At 47.2% G+C, this 20,273-nt stretch overlaps 1 protein-coding gene across 9 annotated transcripts in view; it reads left to right on the top strand.

Moving 5' to 3' along the window:
• Window positions 1-14,103, top strand: part of LOC135398750 (cell adhesion molecule DSCAM-like) — a 41,845-nt gene extending 27,742 nt beyond the window's left edge. For all 9 annotated transcript variants that reach the window (XM_064630176.1, XM_064630172.1, XM_064630170.1 and 6 more), the window contains 9 exons: window positions 3,626-3,748; window positions 3,805-3,969; window positions 4,786-4,856; window positions 4,911-5,133; window positions 8,388-8,486; window positions 8,549-8,734; window positions 9,281-9,427; window positions 9,483-9,595; window positions 13,178-14,103. In XM_064630176.1, the coding sequence (XP_064486246.1) occupies window positions 3,626-3,748; window positions 3,805-3,969; window positions 4,786-4,856; window positions 4,911-5,133; window positions 8,388-8,486; window positions 8,549-8,734; window positions 9,281-9,427; window positions 9,483-9,595; window positions 13,178-13,228 (1,178 nt within the window). In that variant the 3' untranslated portion in view covers window positions 13,229-14,103. The remainder of the gene's footprint in view (window positions 1-3,625; window positions 3,749-3,804; window positions 3,970-4,785; window positions 4,857-4,910; window positions 5,134-8,387; window positions 8,487-8,548; window positions 8,735-9,280; window positions 9,428-9,482; window positions 9,596-13,177) is intronic.
• The last annotated feature ends 6,170 nt before the right edge of the window (window positions 14,104-20,273 follow it).

The raw sequence follows: 20,273 nt of genomic DNA, 5'->3' as shown, positions 1-20,273 counted from the left end.
CAAAAGGAGCCCTCAGGCTGTATCAGCAGACAGCAAGTACACAGGCTAGACGGAACGTGTGGCTGCCGAAGTTGCAAATTGCGATGTTCCGGGGCAAGTTGCAAGATTGGCAACGTTTTTGGGAACACTTCGAAGCCATGTTCCACCACAACACCGACTTTGCCCCAGTTGAGAAATTCAACTATCTCCTAGTATATGTCACACATGACGCAAATCGAATTATAGATGGCATTAGCTTGAGCGGCGCCAACTACGAGAGCGAGGTCACCGCTATGCCGCGTTTGGTATCACGCTTCCCTTCATCGTGACTGCTCGGTTGCTGTTCTAGTCCTTGTGAAAGGAAAACCAATCTAGAAACTTTGACTTACATGTGGAGACACGCATGCAAGACTCTCGGAACAAATGGGTATAGATGGCCTTCCCGCATCCACACCGACAACCGTGGAATCAGGGTGTGCAGTTCATCGCCAAGGGTAGAATTGCCCCGCTGAAACCAGTGACCTTTCTGCGTCTTCAGTTTCCGGGTTGCCTACTCGATCGCGTCCTCAAATCACTACACATAACACCCGCGCAAGCATTCTTCTGAACTGATTCCAAGACTGCCCTGCACTGGGTGCAAAGCGAGTCCGGCAAATGGACACCGCGATACCTAGGGTAGAGGAGGCTCAAACTTCCCACTGCTTCTACTTCTGAACTACAGCTCACTCAAGCACCCTTTAGGAATACTGTTTACTTGCTTCGGTACATTTATAACTTGCTCCATCAGCGAGCAAAAAGCACCGGAACGCTCACCGCTGAAGAACTCAGGTGAACATTTGTGGGCATGTCGCACACAAAGAGAAGCGTTCCTGGAGGAAGTGTCGGTGTTTGAGGCCACGGTTCCCGTTTTCCGCTCATCGTCGATAATGGCCTTCCATCAATTCTTATGCCACCACTTGCTCTCGCAAGTCGGAGGCCGACTACAGCAAATGGATGACTGCAATGATATTCAGTATTCCGTCCTTCTACCACCTAAGCAAAGGTAAACATAATGGACACTCACCAACGTTTATACCGTGCAGGAGTTCCGACACTCTCAGCGAGCTACGGCGAAGATCTCGTGTACTCAAAGGTCGCCAAACGGTTCCTTGCGTACAACTCGGACGTACTGTGCTGTCTAATCTGCGCTCGTAGCTCCCCTTCCAAATGAAAGAATCATGCAAACATCCGCCTTTTACTTCGTCGGAGTCGACTTCGTAGGACCGCTACATGTATCCAACACTGAGCATCGCAAACAGGAGGCCTACATCCTTCCTTGCACCTGCGGCGTCACAGGCGCAGTTCATCCGGAATGTCCACGCAGCAACCTCTGCCCCCATTCTGATGACCGACTACGCCCGCACCTGCCCCTCCTCCCCCCCTACTATACGTCCCGCCTCCTGTCCACACTCTCTTTGAATGACGTCCTGGACTTCGCCGCTGCCTACTGTATTCACTGGAGGTTCACCGTGGAACGGGCGCCATGGTAGGGTGGTTCGTGGGAATGAATAATTCGTTCCGCCAAAGAAGCTTTGAGAAGGTCCCTCGGAAGCCTGCATTTGAACTTGGAGAAGTTAACAACCACAGTCCGCGATGCAGACGCCATCATCAACTGCCGTCCGCCAACGTGTGGTCTCTTCAGAAGTGTGTAATCTCGACCTTCTGCAATCATCGCGCTTCCTAAATGGGAGAAGGCCAGCAGCTTCTATAAACCCGTCGAAGGTTGCGCTTGCAGTTGTGGTCAAGATGGCGCAAAGATTGCGGAGGTGAAAAGACAAAGCCCATCTCTAGGCACGGGCCGGTTCGTGTTCTCTGCTGATTATGTTGACCGCGCAGAGCCACCGCGAAGCGAGTTTGCGCTAGGGACAAAGTAAACGTGACAGGCCCTCCTCCTCACTCAGAAGCTCTGTAAACAAAGAATTCGCACTGTCGAGATCGTAAATTCAAATTCTCTTCATTCCCGCTTTATACTGCACGAACAGCCTGCCAGGGCCTGCGGTTCGCCGCCCTCTCTGGTGAGGGCGCCCGGGGCGGCTGCCGCTCTCGCCCCCTTCCCATGGCTACGGCTCTGTGACCACGCCACAGAGGGCGACTGGTCTGGAACTGGTCACCGCGAGAGATGCCCCATATATCAATTATCCTGGAATTTATATTTAACATCCGCCACACAAGCGGCACTTCGAACCGTTGCCGATACATTATCCATGGTGACTGACGCGCGTGCCATCACTGTGTCTGACGTACTCGAGCTGCGCGCGCGTGATGTCGCACACGCTCAAGACTATGATCCCGAGTTGTCGGCCCTGCCCCCCACCAGGAATACCCACTACGTTGTCGACGCGTATGGTGCCCTGGTTCTGCAACTCACCTGTGGTGCAATATGTCCTCCGAACAGCCACGTCCCTACCTGCCGTTCACCTTTCGCCGCATCATTTTTGACAAACTCTCACACGCTGGCATCCACGCATCGCAGCGCTACAGCTGTTCTCGCTACGTTTAGCCTGGTACGTATGCTGACATACGCAACTCTGCGCCGGTTCTATGTGCCATATCAAGCCTCCAAGATGCATCGCCACACTACCCGTCCGCTTGTTTACATCCCTATATGCTGGACGCTGATCCGTACCGTGATTGGGGAGAAGTGCTACGGTTGGGGCGCTCCTATGGCCATGAGCAGGTTTGGGGAAGAGGAAATTCGAGTTGTGGAGCGGGACAGCGTGGACGGAATAAGGTTCTGTGTATTCTTGGGGGTTCGTTTGCAAGTTGGAAGAAATATACGTTGTAATACATGCTCAAAGCTTTAATAGGTTTCGTCGACGCACATGGCATAAACAAAGGTCCGTCGCGGACGGTTTTACGACAATGCTGCATCCATGAGTGGAAAGTACCAAGGTGTTGAACCACTAGTACGGCCTAAAAACCCTCTGGCCAAGTGGGTTCCACTCTCTGAATCTGGTGGCGAAATCAGCTGGATTGTGCTGCCCCGCTTCGATTTCCTCGTGCAGGTATACAAGTTCTTCGCAGCATCCACGGATATAGACACAAGGTGTTGAATGACCTCCGACAGAGGTGGGCTGGTTCGTTATCCATTTCTTAAAATGAATGCATTGGGGATTTTAGCAATTTCAAGCACACCAGAGTGAAAGCACAGCCACGCGTGTTTGTTTGTTTCTTCGCAAAAAAATTGAGAAATTCAACTTGTTGAAGGATTTTAGGAAATATCTTCACGGGAACAGCACCGTAAACGATACTGCCCCGACGACCGTTGAAGGAGCCACGCTTGTGTATTGCAAACCGTAGGATGGGACAAGCGCAATGCTTGCCCACATCACCACTTCAAATCACACGTTTTTATTACAACATCCACAAACTTTTAGGAAAAAATCTTCCCCGAAACAGCACCGCAAAGAATGCTGTTCCATAGGCCGGCCTCACGTAGTGTACCATTAAGACAGCGATCAGTTTGGCCTGTGTAAGAGGCAAGACCTTTTACGGTCTACAAACTTTGTGGTACTTATCTAAATCTGGCTTCAACAAAAATGAATAATTTGTGAGGGTGCCAGCTTCTCCCGTGACGTTGCACCACGCATTTTCCCTCTATTTCCAGAACCACCGGAAAGCCCACGTGACTTGGTGGTGACAGAACGTCGTAGCCGATATGTATCGGTTAAATGGGCACCACTCAGAAAGCAGGTGCTAAGATACGTGTTTAGGTACTGGAGGAAATCATGTAAGTATATCGCTTCTACAACGCGACGCGGCCGTAGCTCGGGGTTACTTTCGTAGCTCGAGGAAGCGTCCTTCAGGAGCAACAGGTGGACGGAACGCGAAACTCGGTCATGGTTAACAACCTTCACCCCGGTACTGAATATGCCGCACTGGTCTTAGCAGAAAATTCCGTCGGCTTTGGGGATCCTTCGGATCCAGTCATCTTTCAATCAACTGCCGAAGGTAATACGAACGATTTACTCTTGCTTTTTACTGTATATATATATATATATATATATATACCGGGTGTCTCAGTTAAATCCCCGGGCTAAATAATTCGCGAACTCACTATAACTTTCGAATAACTTTCTTTTTTACAAGTATCTGTCCAATACCGCCTACAAGATGCGCACCGCGTGAATGAGCGGGAAGCGCTCATTATTTAAATAAAAATTCGAATGAGTTTCGTGAAAAAGCTAACTTCTAAAGCAGGGCGCCGTCGGCATTAAAATGGGTACTACCCCTTCTGGGACCTTCAGTAGATACCTTTTAGAGAAAAATCTGCAACCGAAGCGGGTCATTTGTTGCAGTAATTAATTGGTTTCGGTTTACATATTTTTGTCGCGGTGAAGCGCAAAAGGACGCTCTTTCACTCCCATGTCCACCAATGAATAACGTCCTTACACCAATGAATTACATCCTTTTGCGCTTCGCCGCGACCAGCCGGGACAAAAATACGTAAACCGAAACCAATTAATTACTGCAACAAATGACCCGCTTCGGTGGCAGATTTTTTTCTAAAAGGTGTCCACTGAAAGTCCCAAAAGGGGTAGTACCCATTTTAAGGCCGACGGCGCCCTGCTTTAGAAGGTAGCTTTTTTCACGAAACTCATTTGAATTTTTATTTAAATAATGAGCGCCTCCCGCTCATTCACGCATTGCGCATCTTGTAGGCGGTATTGGACAGATACTTGTATCGATTGGTGCACCGGTGCGCGAATTATTTAGCCCGGGGATTTAACTGAGACACCCGGTATATATAGCGCAACACTCGTGCAGAACCCAGTGCTCCACCAATGAATATCCAATGCGAGGCCTTGGATACGCGGAACATCCGGCTCTCATGGGAGGTACGCTCATCATCTTTCGGTGGCGCTTATGATATGACGGTGCTTTTCCTCCAGCCTCCGCCAGCCGACCAATTGAACGGAGAGTTGAAGGGCTACCACATTGGACACAAAATGGATGGCATCCCCTTGGTATATGACACAGTTAATAGGGACACGTCCACCAAGACCTTTCGTGGATTGCAAGCAGCCACAGTATACAAGTTTATTCTGAAGGCATTTAACGAAGTCGGGCCTGGTCCTCCCTCGGAAGAAGTCTCATGCACAACTCTCAACGGAGGTAACCGTCATACACAAGGTGGTCATTTTTATTTGGTACAGATTTTTGAGGAAAAAAAAAACTATGAAAGCTACGCAGATGCCGTTTTTTCAGGTGCGTTATTCGGCCAGGCGCACATCCCGCGGGAAAGTTTTGTTTTGTTATCGTGTTAGCGCCGCGAAGCAACTGTGGCTATGAGCGGCGTACATACGTGGACAGATGGAGAGAGTACAGCATGAAGGAGTGGGGGGTTAGTATGCGTCCTGGGCCTACTTCAGGGGGAACTGTGCCGACATTCGTCTGGAAAGTCTTGGGAAAACCTGAGACAGCACAGCCGGTGACAGGATTCGAACCCGTGTCACCTCCCAGTCTCAGCGTGGAAAGCGAGCATCCTAACCACTATGCCACGGGAGCTGGTCCCGTGGGAAAGTGCGTGCAACTACCGGGCAACTAATTATCTAAAATTCATCAACTCGTTTTCGGGAAGTGCGATTGAGCAGAATTGGAGGCAATCATTACTTGAATCCACCCTGTTTTTAAAAATCCTGGAACGAGCAAGTACTTTGAGATAAATTGCCAAATTTTATTATGCAAATGAGCCGAAACCAGAACTACGTACTTGGCGAGCACAGAAGCTACAGTACCTCAGGCTTATCTGGGCCTGAAGATCGACGGCAAGGTATTATTAATTGGAGTATATTTACACGTAAGGTGTGTCAGTTTATTTGTGTGGGGGCCTGCTGCAAGTGCTGCAGAGTAGGACTGCGGATAACTTTGACCACCAGGGGCCCTATTCCCGTCAAACTAATCGACCTCGATCACTTTGTGTTCGTCTGTCATTGATCGTACGTGAAGAACAGAAATCAATGTCACCGCGCTCAACCAATCGTCGAGCACTTGCTCCTGCACTGTTCATGCTTTATCTCCTCTATCACGAAAACTGTAGGATTGAGAGCTCGACTATTGGTTGAGGGCGCGTGACATTCACTTCCGTTCTTCACGCCTTCCTCACGTAACGACCAATGACAGGCGAGATACAAGGTAATCGAGGTCGATTGCTTTGATGAGAATAGGGCCCCTGGTGTTCTTTTGACATGCGCCAGAAGCACGGCGCTGGAAGCAAGGTTTACCTCCCCCACATTGCTACCGTCCTCGACCGGGGTTGAACTCGCGATCTTGAGCTCATCAAGCCAACACGTTAACGACTGAGCTAGCGAGGCCGGCCTATCTGGCCGTCAGATCAGCTCCATCGCTACGAAACACGTGGCCCTCCAAGGCGAACGCCCGTCGCTCCTTTCGGTATCGGCTCATTTGCATAGGAAAATTTATATCTAGCTGTAGGTACGTACTCGTTTCAGGACATTTATAAATAGAGAGTGGATTTGAATAATGTCGAGGTCTACTTCTGCTATTTCGCACTTCCCCGAAAACATCTTAACCTTAAAAATCTTAATCACCAAACAGTTAATGAATGAATTTTAGTTAATTAGTTGCCCAGTAGTCACATACGTATGCTTTCCTATGCTATGCTTTTTTTCTTTCTTTTCATTCTATTAAACATTACCCCCCTTTCCTACAGCATGTCTGCCTGGCCGTAGAACCCACCTGCAAAAACGGGCATCTTTGTAGCTATGGTAGGTTTTTAGAAAAAAATCTGTAAAGGATAAAAATGAGCACCCTGTATACATGGTGCTTTTTTTTTTTTAGCTGCACCAAATTTTCAACAAAAAAAAATTGCATCAGGACACTTTGAATTGTGTCATTGTGGACCATTGGGAATAAGGGTGCTTGTGCAGTGAGGTGGCTAATTAAGGGACATTTTCATTAACTTTTTAATTACATGCTTTCAGGGAACTGTGATATAGCAAAATTAGAGGAAGTCATTATTTATCTTTGAAATACTGGGACGTGAGCGCGCTTTGAGATATGCATTGCCAAATTGTGCCATGCAAATGAGCCGACCTTCGATATCTTCCTGCAGGTGAGGGGAATGCTGTACACTATACCTCTAGGCGGTAGTCAACGAAAGGGTTATTTGCCTTCCTGCAGAGACTTGGGATAAAAAGTTTCGGCTTCGGCTTATCTACATATCAAAATTTTGCGATTGATATTTCAACGCGCATGCGCGTCTTAGGATTTTTTAAGAGATAGAATGTTTTTCAACGACGATTGTCTCCCATTCTGCTATCTCGCTTTTGCTCTAAATCTACCTAATCATCATCTGACGTATGTGTACGTGTAGTGAATTTTAGGGAATTAGTCATCTTGTAGTTACGTACTTTCCTACAGAGGATGTCCGCCTTGCCTTGTGACTCAACCGCAAAAACGACATCTATGCTGTTCTCGTATCTTTTTGTTTAAAAATCCGTAAAGGATAAAAAAGAACTCTTGTATAGTTATCTGTACACTCTTATTTTATTGCTCGATATGGCCATCAAAAACTTGTCATCAAATGAAATAGGTTTCCGTAAAATCGCGGCATGTTTTTCTCCACTTAAATTGTTGATGAAAGGGATTATATATTTTTTAGAAGGTATTCATTCCTGGTGGGCTCTTAAGTTGCAACGTTTCGTTTCGCTATGGACTGTTGTTATTTTTATAAGCAGGTTTGGCTCTTTTAAAAAGCCAATACGGAATAAAATACGAGATTTATTTCGTTTCGAATTATAAATCAACCCCGCACAGGGGCTCAGTACAAAAAATATAAATGCCGTCAGCTAATATCACGCGCTTCTACCAATTTAGCTGCCGTCTCTGGGCTTTAGTTGCGTCTTAGCTAACTTCAGAGTCCTCTAGTGGTTGAACGCTTCGGATAACGTTCCGTATCTGATACCCGCCTACCTTCACAAAATACTCAGTTTTTTTTTGTGTGTGTGTGTTTTTTTTTTTTTTTGTAAACATCCGTGGTGGTCTAAACACCCCCCTGAATCAGTTGGCATAAATGTCTGCCCCAAATTTTTTTTTTCCTTATACACAAGGGACTCCTGTTGGTTTCACACAACACATCATGAAAGGGTTGACAACATAACTATTTCGTCGCCTGTCCCGATTTTCGAATATGTAATCTATACAGACTGTAACACATCAAACGTCAAAGAGAAAAGTAATGTCCATCATTACATCGTGCTCCCAGATTTACCCACTCACGTCAAATGTCCAACATATTCCCGTCAATTTATGATCACCCAGTGGTAGTGTTGTACCGATGAAATTCAAAAGTAGCTTTCGATTTGCAACCCTCGAGGGTGGAAATAAACTCAAGCGATAAATTGCAGATCCTCCCTCAATGCCGAGCCTTCGAGTGACGAGCATCACTTCGTCGTCCGTAAGCTTGCACTGGAACAGTCCACCCTCTGCTGCGGCTCCTATTATTCGTGAGTTGTCTCTCCACGTAAAAAAGAAAGAAAGAAAAACATTGACATCTTGCCTGTTGCAGAATACGAAATCCAGTACGGTACAGATGACGGTGACAAACGTCAACTTCATTTTCCGGCCACCAAGGATGCGGTTACATTGACAGATCTGCGCAGCGGCACCCGATACAACTTCCGCATGGCTGCTTTCAACCTATACGGACGGGGAGATTTCTCGCACGACCTTCCGGCTGTCACGCATCTTTCAGGTGCACATCATCATTTATTAAGGCAAAGAAACGCGTGGCAATGGGCCATGCATGTACCCACCGTATACATATGTTCACGTTCGAGAGTAACTCCCGCAATAAAATGTTCGTTTCCTTCGGGCGTTCGGTGAACATCCTCATGATTGATCCATCTTCATTCCCAACTTGTCATTATCAAGAACACTGCGTTTACTTCCCAGACTTACCTAGTACTTCTAGGGGGGCGCATGTTGAAACGTAAGAAGGACAGTTAATTAGGCTTCTACCTTCCATATTCATCCGTAAATTCTACTTTTTTTTCGTGGCTCTCTCTTTTATGTCGTTTGTCTGCGATAGGTCGACCAACCAATGGCTTGTAGTCGCGACCGACCTTAGCAAACCCTTAGTTATCACGAAACAGCCAGTGTACTCCTACACGGCGACGAAAACACGAGTGACATCCCAGCGAGGCGATCAAATGAGAAATATTTGGAATTGTATCGTAATTATTTTGACGAAGAATTGACGATTGACGTCGTTTTTGAGCCAGACTTGTCTGTCCTCTAGATGGCAGCAGCCCATTCCCCGTAATGGACGACATGCCATTCTACTACAAGACGTACTTCGTCGTGCCTGTGGTGGCTTCCTTCACAGTCATCATCACAGCCATCGTCATTGCCTGGGCGTGTCTCAAGAGAGCTACCATCATGCAAAGTAAGTCTACATAGATACCCAAAGACAGTAAATAAAAAGTATATGTCATTATTAGGTACTCCTTTGGTGAGCCAATACGCTAGGACATCGTACATACCCACCATGGACCATCGTCAGGAGGAACCTTACGATATACCATGGGACGGACCAACAAACAGGAACTCCATGGTACGCCAATCTTACTTTCATCGATGACAATTTTTGACGCTCAGTTTTTTAACGCACTGCTCAGAGAAAAGTGGTGAATCTGAGAAGTGCCGGTGCCGCCATCTACTCGAGAAATGACGAAACTGTCTTTGCGGTCAAGATAGTCACTCTCAAAGTAGACTAGGTAGAGCACGTGCTAGCCGCTGCAGACGAAGTTGATGGCGTATAGTCGTAAAGAGGGGGAATAATGTTTGCGAAAGGTGCAGCCTGCTCGTGGGTTGCGGTTAGGTGCATCCAGGGGATGGTGAAAGAGAGGGGAAAGATGATGCTGGTACAGGAGATGAAGAGGTGTGATGTCCCTCTTGCTCTGGGAATCGTGTGGACGCGGAGAACCACCCACAACAAAAACATCCCTCAGTGGCCTTCATTGGGATGCTCTCTGTAGCACGGTAAGCGCCAGGATGATTTTCAAAGTTATCCCACCTATGCGTCGTAGAAGTGAACTATAAGGTGCCCTCACCCTCACCGTGCTGGTAAGCATTACACCGGTATCCTTTAAAGGCAAGACGAATGGGTTCCTTCTAGCCAAAGTCTTCAATTACTCTGCAAGCATCACCTTCGTAGAAAACTTGAAGGAACACAACATGCCCATAATTGCAATGGGACATAAAGAAGCCGACTGATCCACGGACTTGATGAGAGAGGTCTCCGATTTGCATCTAGCCAGTGACGATAAAATTATCACAACCCGCACGGGAAGTGTAATAGATTGTGTCTTCCTGAAGGCTAGTGGTTGCCAAGTACGTCCGCTACTTGAGTCTCCACAGGCCTCTACCGTCCATCGTCGGAGGATGAGGCCATAAATGCTATCGCATTCCAATGACAATCTGCACAGCGATTTCTTTCGTGATAGCGCCGCGAAGCAGCTGTGGCGTACAGACATGGAGAGAGGTCAGCAGGAAGGAATGGAGAACCACGGGGTTAGTGTGCGCTCTGTGCCAACTTCAAGGGGAACTGTGTCTACCGGAATACCTCTGACAATACATCCGGTGGTAGGATTCGAACCCATCACCTCGCTTGGGCTACCACCAACCATCGAGCAAATGCTTTTACCCGCTCGGCCATGCCATGTGCATGTATTTACACACCTGTGACTTCCCTGTCCCTAAGTTTCTCTCAGTTGCTGCTATGCATATTTATGTTTCTGTGCCCCTTGTAGTTGCTGTCATAAATATTTGATGCTATATTCAGAGCCTTAATTGTAATTTCGTGAACAAATCAATTGCCCGCCATGTTTCTCATCGTTCTCACCTGCACTGGCTGGCCTAGAAATCAGGGCGGCAAAAGTACTTGTCAAGTTGATGCTTTCCGACGCGCCGGCTCTCACAGACTGCTGTGTGAACGATCAAACACTTTGTAGTGCGAAAATGGTAGAAACTCGCACTATGGCCGCTTGTCGAAGACTGTAGGACAGGAAGAATAGGGATTCTCGCCTTGCTTGAACGGATAATTCCGCAACCTTCGACCCCGCTTGATGACAGTGGGGACGTCGGGAGTAGTGCTGGGAATGGCGAGCCATTTTCGCAGTCCCGTCATTTCGGGACGGGATTGAGATGAAGCCGAGGCAGCGTTCATACACGAGCTTTCAGTAGCAAATGCTTGCGTTTTGTGTGTCTCTCCTCGGCACTGTTTCTTCACACCAGTTTGTTTGAGACTGGCACCGGGCTGCATAATATTGTAGAAAAACTGGCTTTCGGAACTCCAGATGGTTTAATTGCCAAGCGAATGGTTCACCTTATTTCCAAGAAGGTGTTTGTGGAGGCCTTTCGTGGAGGCTGTACCAGATTTTGGTAATTTGCCACGGCACCTAACGCCCAGACATAAAACGACGTGCCGGTTGAATCGCTTGACTTTTGCTGGAAGCCGCCACACGCTTCGTTTGTCGTAGACAATATTTTCTTCGTCTTCTTCATTGTGCTGTTGTTGAAGTGCACGCACCTAGCAGTTCGACGGAAGAGGAAAGCAATGCACGGAACTCCGGCGCCTGTGTCAAAGGGCGCGTTAGGTTCGTGCTCCGGGAACATTCCCTCTTTCATGGGATCACTCCAAAGTGACTTCCGGTGCACGTTCCCGGTTGCACCCTGCGCACCCCTTCTTCGGAGCCGGAGAACGCTGGGGAAGAGCGAGGCCAGTTCCGGAGCGTGACGCATGTTCCGGTGAACTGCCTTTCGAAATGGCGCAACCGTTGGAACACGTTGCAACCGTCCATGCTCTTTGTGTTTCCGGAGTCATCGGATGTCGGCGGTAAATAGTTATACGATTATAAAGGACTGCTATGTTTACTTAAAAGCAGACGACAAAAGAAAGCTCGATAGGCGGCGCGCGCTCAGCGGCTCTGGCGCTCGGCTTCCGGATAGGCTCGCAAACACCATTAAGTAGAGGCACCGAGGGTATGTTCCCGTGAAAACCCGGGTTATGGCGCTCGGGAGCCTGCTTAACGCGCCCAAAGGCGTCAAAAATGGAAGTTCGCATGCCGCGCATGCAAGGAAACATGCGCGCACTATTCGGGTGCTTGACAAAGAATTGTCATTCAAAACGAGTGCTAGAAATTAAACAACTCGTTATTGTTCCACAGTTCTGTATCGCGATTGCACCGACAGTAGATATGCAGTATTCTCTTCATGTCCCGAAATCCCGGAATTTTTCTGAGAAAATCCCGTGATTTCTGGATGTGGAAAGCAGCCTGGATTTCGGGATTCCGAGATTTCGGGATTCCGGGATTTCGGGATTCGAACCGCCATGAGACTGGTTGAAGGGACCGAGAAAAGAGAACCGTCTTAGTGAGAACACGAAAAACGCGCTTTCTCATGACAAGCGTAGAGATCCGGGATATATCGAATCCCGGATCTCTACGCTTGTCATGAGAAAGCGCGTTTTTCGTGTTCTCACTAAGACGGTTTCTTTTCTCGGTCCCTTCAACCAGTCTCATGGCGGTTTCACGCAGCCCATTTATATTTATATATGACGATGATACAGGCAGGCAAACTTACGTTGAGAACACCTTATCGATGGGACGACGAAGAAAAAAAGAAACAGCCGCTTTAGCGTGTTCCTTTTTCTGTGTCGCCCATCGATCCGCCTCGATCCAAAGGGAACCCACCTATGTTCCGCTTCTAATCAGGCAAAAACGAACCAGTAACAAAGGATGAAATTAGCGGACGAAAAAACGCGGTGGTCCGTACCTACATTGTTGCAGCGCTAACGGTGTCCTCGTGAGGGTAGGACATTCATTCCCATCTTCCAGAATTACAATCCATTTTCTGCGTTTGAACACCTCGTAAGCTTTCGCCGAAATTCTTTGGCTTCTCAGAACGCCGAATGTCTACTTCGCACGTCATCAAATGGGAATTAACAGTTTATTCCTGTTCTACAACTAGCTGTTCAGGACCATCACCGGTCACGGCTTGGCACGCGGTTTTATGCTCTGTTTGTACTCTATCAAATTACAGCTTTGTGTTTTCCACAGAGCTAATCTCCCACACTATTTCTCTGGACGGGACAAAGCCTAAACTATTGCGTTTTCATTTTTTTATTTTTTTGCAGTGCAAAGAAGGAAGCTACACTCGTCTGAAGAGACAACGTAACGTCGTATAATGCAATGCAACACCAGGTCATCTCCATCGCCATGGTTGGGTGCAGCAGTACACCGAGACAACGGGCACCCATCCTGAAGCCACTCAATAACAGCTGGCAATATGGCTTATAATTGTGCGCGTTTGACCCAAAATAAGAGAGTCTCGTGAATCAACTGTGTGTAAAAGTAGATGGGATAGCTAAGACGAGGTTTCCAATCAAGATAAGATTAATAAAAAGGGGCGCTTGAGAGGGAAACTGTATGTTGAGAGAAGCGCTAAACTTTTACATTTTACAGTTGTGACTTGGTTCAATGCTTTGTGGGAAAGCGTCTGATATTTCCAAGTATCGTGTGTGTGCGCGCTTGCGTAGTTTCGTATGGGAGCCCCGAACTTTATTACGATATTTAATTCGATGTTGTTGTTTTTACAGTTTCCGAGAACAATGTACAGTTTTGTAGTGTCATTTTCAGTAAATGTGCACTGCAGAGTTAATTGCAAAGCATGAAATATTCCCGATGGAGGATACGGCGGTACTCAGGAATGTGGACGGAATAGGCGGTTATTTGTGGTGAACGTACGAGTTCTTTATGAATGGCGTTTACTTCTTTCCAACGCCGGTCACAAAATTTTCGTTTACTGCACGTGTATAGCAGAGCCCTGAACTACAGGAGGAAGAAACACTGTACTTGATTCGTAAGAACCCAGCTCAGTTTATTCAGTGGACGGACGGAAAATCTCACCAAGCTGAATAAAAAGACTTCTTCCCGCAAGGGCCTTTTCCTGCCCTGCGCTGGAGACCGCGCGGTGACCAACCTAGTAGGAGTCTGCTCTGTGTTCCCTGCAGGTACATGTGTTGCGGGCCAATTTCTCAATAAAGATTACTATGCTTGTCCACATACAAGGTCTTTCACATGACGTGCACAAAATTCTATTTAAAAATCTACTTGTCTGAAATGTGTCGAGTAAACGGTATTTATCTTCCGTCAGGTATTGCCAACGAGCACTTTTGTCAATTTTCAGACACCAGAAATGTAATTCAAAAACAGGCGATATGTCAGAAACAGAAAGCGCACGTCGGATTTACCCTACTTCAGTACACATTACATTTCCTTTTACAGTGGTAACAGGTCTTAAAAGATGCGAAAACCGTCGTTTTCGTGCGTCTCGAGAGACGCAGATTCTGGACCACGTACACGCCTCTTCTCACTCGTGATAGCTGTGGTATTATACCGTTATCAGCAGAGACATCGTTTTCGATGTCTCTGCTGATAACGGTCCTTGCGTCGCTTTTTGAAAGAGGACTGAGCGTCACTGTGGACTTGCAGCAAGCCATGTACACTTTACCGATGCTTAGTCTCGCGGCAGGGGAGAGGGTAAAATTCGTATAAACCACGTGACCAAGTGTCTGTCCACTCTCAAGGCATCAATATTCGTAACAGCGTTGCCAACTGTAGGGAAATTTTCCTAGATGTAGAGAATTTCGAGCTCACTCTAGGGAATTTCGCTCTGCATCGCTTATACAATGAATTCAACGCTATAAAAGTTGTTGTTGAAGAAAACAGAGCAGAAACAGAAGGTTCCCGAAATAAGACATCTTGCACCACACGACTGTCTTTCCCGTGTCACCCGACCCTTATTATGCGGGAAGTGGACAAGTACCGCAGGGGTAGAACTACTGTCCATAGAGCTGGCCATTTTCATGGAAAGACTAGAAGCTAGACAAGATTAATGAAAACGTAGATGACGATGGTGGTATGCCATGACGGAGAGGCGATGACGGTGGCGCCGGTGGAACTGAGAACCGTCTTCGTCGTTGTCCACGGTCCGCCACAAACATATACAACAATAACTTTATTTTGAGATTCGTCGTCGGGGGCGACACTCTACCCCAGAAGATATAGAGCTTTGCCGCGAGGAAATTGAAGATGAATATGCAACAGATGCCGAGTACGAAGATGAAGCATTAGATACGCTTGCTAGAGTGAAGTCTGCCGTTAAAAAGCTGGGTACAGGCACAAAGGGAACGACCCCACAACAGGTCATAAGAACGACTGCGGGTCCTGCCTTCGAATCTCGCCAGTGGATGTCTGTCCCCGAACAGGATACGTCCGCAAGAGGCATGCGAGGGATAAAATTGCAGAAATTGGACCTGGGCACCTTCAGTGGCGACATGTGATCTTTGCAATACTTTCGGGAACAATGGCGGAGCGCCGTGCAAAAAATCCAAGGCTAAGTACCATCGCGAATTTCCATTACCTTCGATCTTGTTTAACTGGACTGCGGACCACCGAAGCCTTCTACAACGACGCCATCAATATACTGACGAAGAGATTTGGCGACAAGAAAAGAATTGAGCAACAATATCTCTCATAACCAAGTACTCAGGGTACGTATTTATCAATGATGTGCGATGTACTCCTGAAGGCTTTGCCACCTAATATCGCTGTTGCTTACCACCCAAGTGTTATGCAGGCAGTTCGTGGTGCTCAGGCATCGGTCGAAGCGGAGCCTGTATCCTCTGTGTCAGAACCGCAAGTGAAGAGCTGCGAATAGTGCTGCATTAGCGGTGACCCACAAGTGAAATGGACGCAACAAACGCTCAGATGGAAAGCAAAAGCATCCGTACCGGTGCGATGGAGGCTCCCCATTGTCGCTTTTGCAGATCACAAACACATTCGACCGAGAGCTGCAGTGCAACGCTGAGCTTGCAGGGAAAAAGGAACCGGCTGGCGCGGGACATGCGACGTTTTATTTGCACATTGAGAGGCCATCGATCAAAGTACTGCAGTCGCGCAACGGTCGCCATGCCACAACCATGTGTGATCCATCGCGAACGAAGCCATCACAAGAGGAAGTCGAAAGCGTCAACCTCTTCCCTACCAACAAGAGCGCAGCCTCCAAATTCGATTGTGATGCTCGTCAGATGGCTCGTCACTTTTGGCCTCAGACTCCCTCTTCGGTCTCTTTTCTTAATGTGACCTGCTTTGAGCGTCTTACCTGTCACGTGACCTCTGCACCTCGCTTCCCAATCATTCCTTTCCTTAGGTGATCCCCTGTCGCTTTGCACACTTGGACTGACACTGCGTTGCAACTCGTTGTCGGAAGCGCCTTCATCTCCGGATCCCCGAGCGTCATCCTCGTTTCCATCCCCCCTCTTATCCTCACTTCTCGACGGATAATCCGGTTTTGTAACTGGCCTCTAACTTATTCCCATCGTCTTTCGAGCGTTCGGATCGGCTTGGCCGACTCCGTGAACCAATACTGGATGCATCACCAGACGAGATGATATCTGTCTCACACTATCTATTTCCGTGCGCAGTGACGCGAGCCGATCTCGAGATCGTGTCAGACAAAAGATATGCGTGATTCATAGAATCATCTGAAGAGCATGGGCCGCACGCAACTTCTGTTCCTCCTATAACATCAAGTGGAAGTTCATTGTTGAACGAGCAGCCTGGTGGAGTGGGTACTGGGAGCGCATGGTTCGGACTGTAAAAACATGTCTACGCAAGGCTCTGGTTATATCAACCATGAAGAACTTGAAACCACCTTCAGGAGGTTGAAGCAGTCGTCGACTCTAGGGGCCCTTAACAATACTATCAGCCTATGCAAGTGATCCGGATCCTCTGGCGCGTCACCATGCTTGCTTCACAATCACGTTGCTTGCCACCGGGAGCAGCTGATATCGAAGACATGAGGCGGCGTCTCGCTCATCGTCTGCACATCGTCGATCACTTTTGGAAAACGTGGCAACGGGAACATCTCCTCCAGTTAAGATCGACCCATTTGGAAAAACGGATACAAAACCGCAGTTTAAAATTAGGATATGTTGTGATTATTCATGGCGGCAATACACCGAAATTGAAAGGAAAAATGCGACGAATTCGTGCACTTTACCATCGACGTGACAGTTAAGTAAGATCTTGTGAACTGGTATTACCAAACAGCCACAGACTCGAGAGAGCAGTACAACATATTCATCCTCTTGAAATGAGCTAAACTCATTCGGTGCGTGTGTGTGTGTGGGGGGGGGGGGAGGGTTGAAGAAAACAAAGGAGAAATAGAAGTTTCTCGAAGTAAGACAAACGGTCACCCATCTTGCACCACACGACTATCTTTCCTGAGTCCCCCGATACTTATTGTGGTTTTGGCCTGATGGTGTTCAACCACAAATGGGGAAGTTGGACGGGTGACTCACCGGAGGGGTGTACCACAAGTAGAAGAAACGGGAGACGAGAGCTCCCGTAACTGCCTGGAGGGGAAGTCTGGAGTCGACCTTCTTTTGGGTGAGCAGCACGCGCTCTTCTTCAAGTATACTATGCATTATTGGTTGGTTGGTTGGTGGTTGTGGCGGCGGTGGTTGTATTCCGTTAAATGGTTACATTTATAGTTTGCTTGGTATCATCATAAAATAAAGTTGTTGTTTGTTTAGTTTGTGAAGTCGGGGAGCCGTGTGCAGTTATGCGTTGCGTATGTTTACGTATTCGTCGACGATATTTGATTCCACAGCAATTATCAACATTTGTACTATATTGACTTTGATTGAAAAAACACTCGTTGCATGGCCAAGCCTGCTTTTGTAGTGTTCCTAGGATGTGATGTTCCTAGAATCACTAAATTGGGTCTCGAGATGTGCCCAGCGAGCAGGCCAAACGTGTCCTTAGGAACATCCCCTTTGTACATCCCTGGAGTGACGGCGGCCCTTTGAAAGAATGGACAGCGCCACTTTGCTTTGAGCGCCCCCACCCATGACTAAGTCGACTGTTGACGGACCGACGTCTACCAGGAGGATAGTGTTACAGCGCAGAAAAGTTTCTTTTTAGTTCAGTTCATCTTTTCCCCGACTCCTCACAAAGCAGGGAATTGCCGTGACCTGCGCAGGCTAGCAGAGTACGTTAACTGAGACGGCAGGTAGGAAGGCGATCATGACTTGACACCGAATGACCGATTCCAGGAAGCCGTTTTCATAGTCTGCCGACTTTTCCCTAAGCAGGGAATGGGAGTGGGAATGGTGGAAAGTGTAGCGAGTGTCTGTAAAAGGGGAGCAGGAGGAGAAAGAGAAGTGAGAGCAGACGATCACGACTCGTCACCGAACCGCCGGGAACAACAAGTGATCGCTCAAATGGTCTCGCATGGCCCAGACCCCCACTTCGGACTCACTATGCAGTCGCCACCAGCACCGTGCCGGCACAGATTGTGCCCCGACGTCCACATCTATTGTGGTCAGCCCGGCAGCCTGTACGCAGATTTCTAGAGTGTAAAATTAAATAGTTTTCCCATTATTTACTGGTGTTGGCCTCGTTCCTTCCACAAACTACCCCACGGGTACCCCTGTTTCTTGTGCTGTCGTTGATACCGGGAGCGATCATCACACCTTTGCCACAGACCGTGCTACGGACACACTAAACAGCGGCACACGGGTAAACGTAATGCAACACCCAGTGATGGGTAAAGTACCTCAAAATTGTACTTAAACTAAAGTACCAAGTGCCTGACATCACTAGTACTTCAAGTACAGTACAAAGCACCCGATTCCAAATGTACAGCAAGTATAGCACAAAGTACTAGGCAAAGTACTTCAAGTACTCATCAAGTACACTGCCAATTAATTTGTATCACTTCGCATTTCACTTAGTATAGTGCTGTTTTGCTTTTTTAGCAAAACTTTTACCAGCATTCTTGACAAATGCTATGAAGCCATAAAGTTAGAATAATTAATGATTAATAATCCACAATTTGCTGTTACATGTACAGAGTCAGCTGTGCTTTGGTTATGTAAAATAGTATTATGCCCTGACTCAGAGCCGTATATTAAAAGGGAGTCTGGCCATTGGGAGGAGTCAAAAAGAGGCTCGACCTGTCAATCACAGTTTCGCTCCTCTGATTGGTTCGCGTTTTACCAAGGGGGGTCGCCATGACACCATACTACCACCCAAAATGGCGTCGAAAACAAACACAGTGAAGCGGGGATTTCGTGACAAAAATTTTTCACAGACTACTCTGATTTTACGCTGCAAATGCACATTCTCATATGCGTTTCTCGGAAATCAGTTTCAACTTGCGCTCATCCGTTGATATATAATCGAAAATAATACGGTTTGTCGCCGATGTTAGGCCTAGTGAACACGGCGATCACAGCGAAATCATAACAAAAACGGCACTGTGCTGTACAATCTTATATTTAATTGCTGCATTTCATGAATATAAACATTCTTGCCTTTTATATTCCAACTATTCATGTAGATTTGTTTAAAAATCATTCCGATGACAGATTGTGTCCCAGCAGGTGGTTCTGCCGGCAGCGGTGCAACGACGGAAGCAGACGACAACTCCCGACGTGCCTTACGCTCCCTAGGTGGCGCTCATTAAATTTGCACCAAAAATTCACTAGTTCTGCAGATTGCGAGAGGTATCCATTTCAATCCCATCCAATCCACTTGCCACCCAAAATGGCGCTGCCCATGTTGGATAGGGGGGCAAATAGTGAGGATAGGTTCATTGATAGCGCCCCATATTTCAAGACTCCATTGGTCAGAAAGCTGAAAAAGTGGGTGAAGCTTCAGGTATAGGCATGACCCATTAATGGCCAGACTCACTTTAATATACGGCTCTGCCCTGACTGATCCAAGATCACCGCCTAGTGTGGTGTTCCGGTACTAATTCTTGGGTATAACAGGCTAGGAAATTTCAGGGGGGCAAAAAAGAGCAAAAGCCAGCAGAGATAATACATTTCTGAACTGCGTCCATTTCTGTGCATCCCTTGCTGCATTTTGAGATACATCATGTTTAAAAAAAAGAACAGGAACAAAATAAAAAAGGATCAAGCACAATGTAAGGTTTCATTTTTATACGACTGTGATTTGCAGCAATGTAATCCATATGACGAATTAAAAAACGTAAAATGTAAAAATGAACAGTGAAAGCATGTGTGTGTTTCAGACTGTTACTTTTACTTAATCGTGTAGTCCAATGGCACATTGTGATACACATTGATTATTAATTGCCAATGAAGGAAAGAGCACTAGAACCATGCATTGGGAGAACTGAAATGACAATTGACCAAG

Source organism: Ornithodoros turicata, chromosome 6 (assembly GCF_037126465.1).
Source record: "Ornithodoros turicata isolate Travis chromosome 6, ASM3712646v1, whole genome shotgun sequence".
NCBI classification, from domain to species: domain Eukaryota; kingdom Metazoa; phylum Arthropoda; class Arachnida; order Ixodida; family Argasidae; genus Ornithodoros; species Ornithodoros turicata.
The sequence above is the reverse complement of the archived record's forward strand: the minus strand, read 5'-3'. Positions and strand labels throughout refer to the sequence as shown.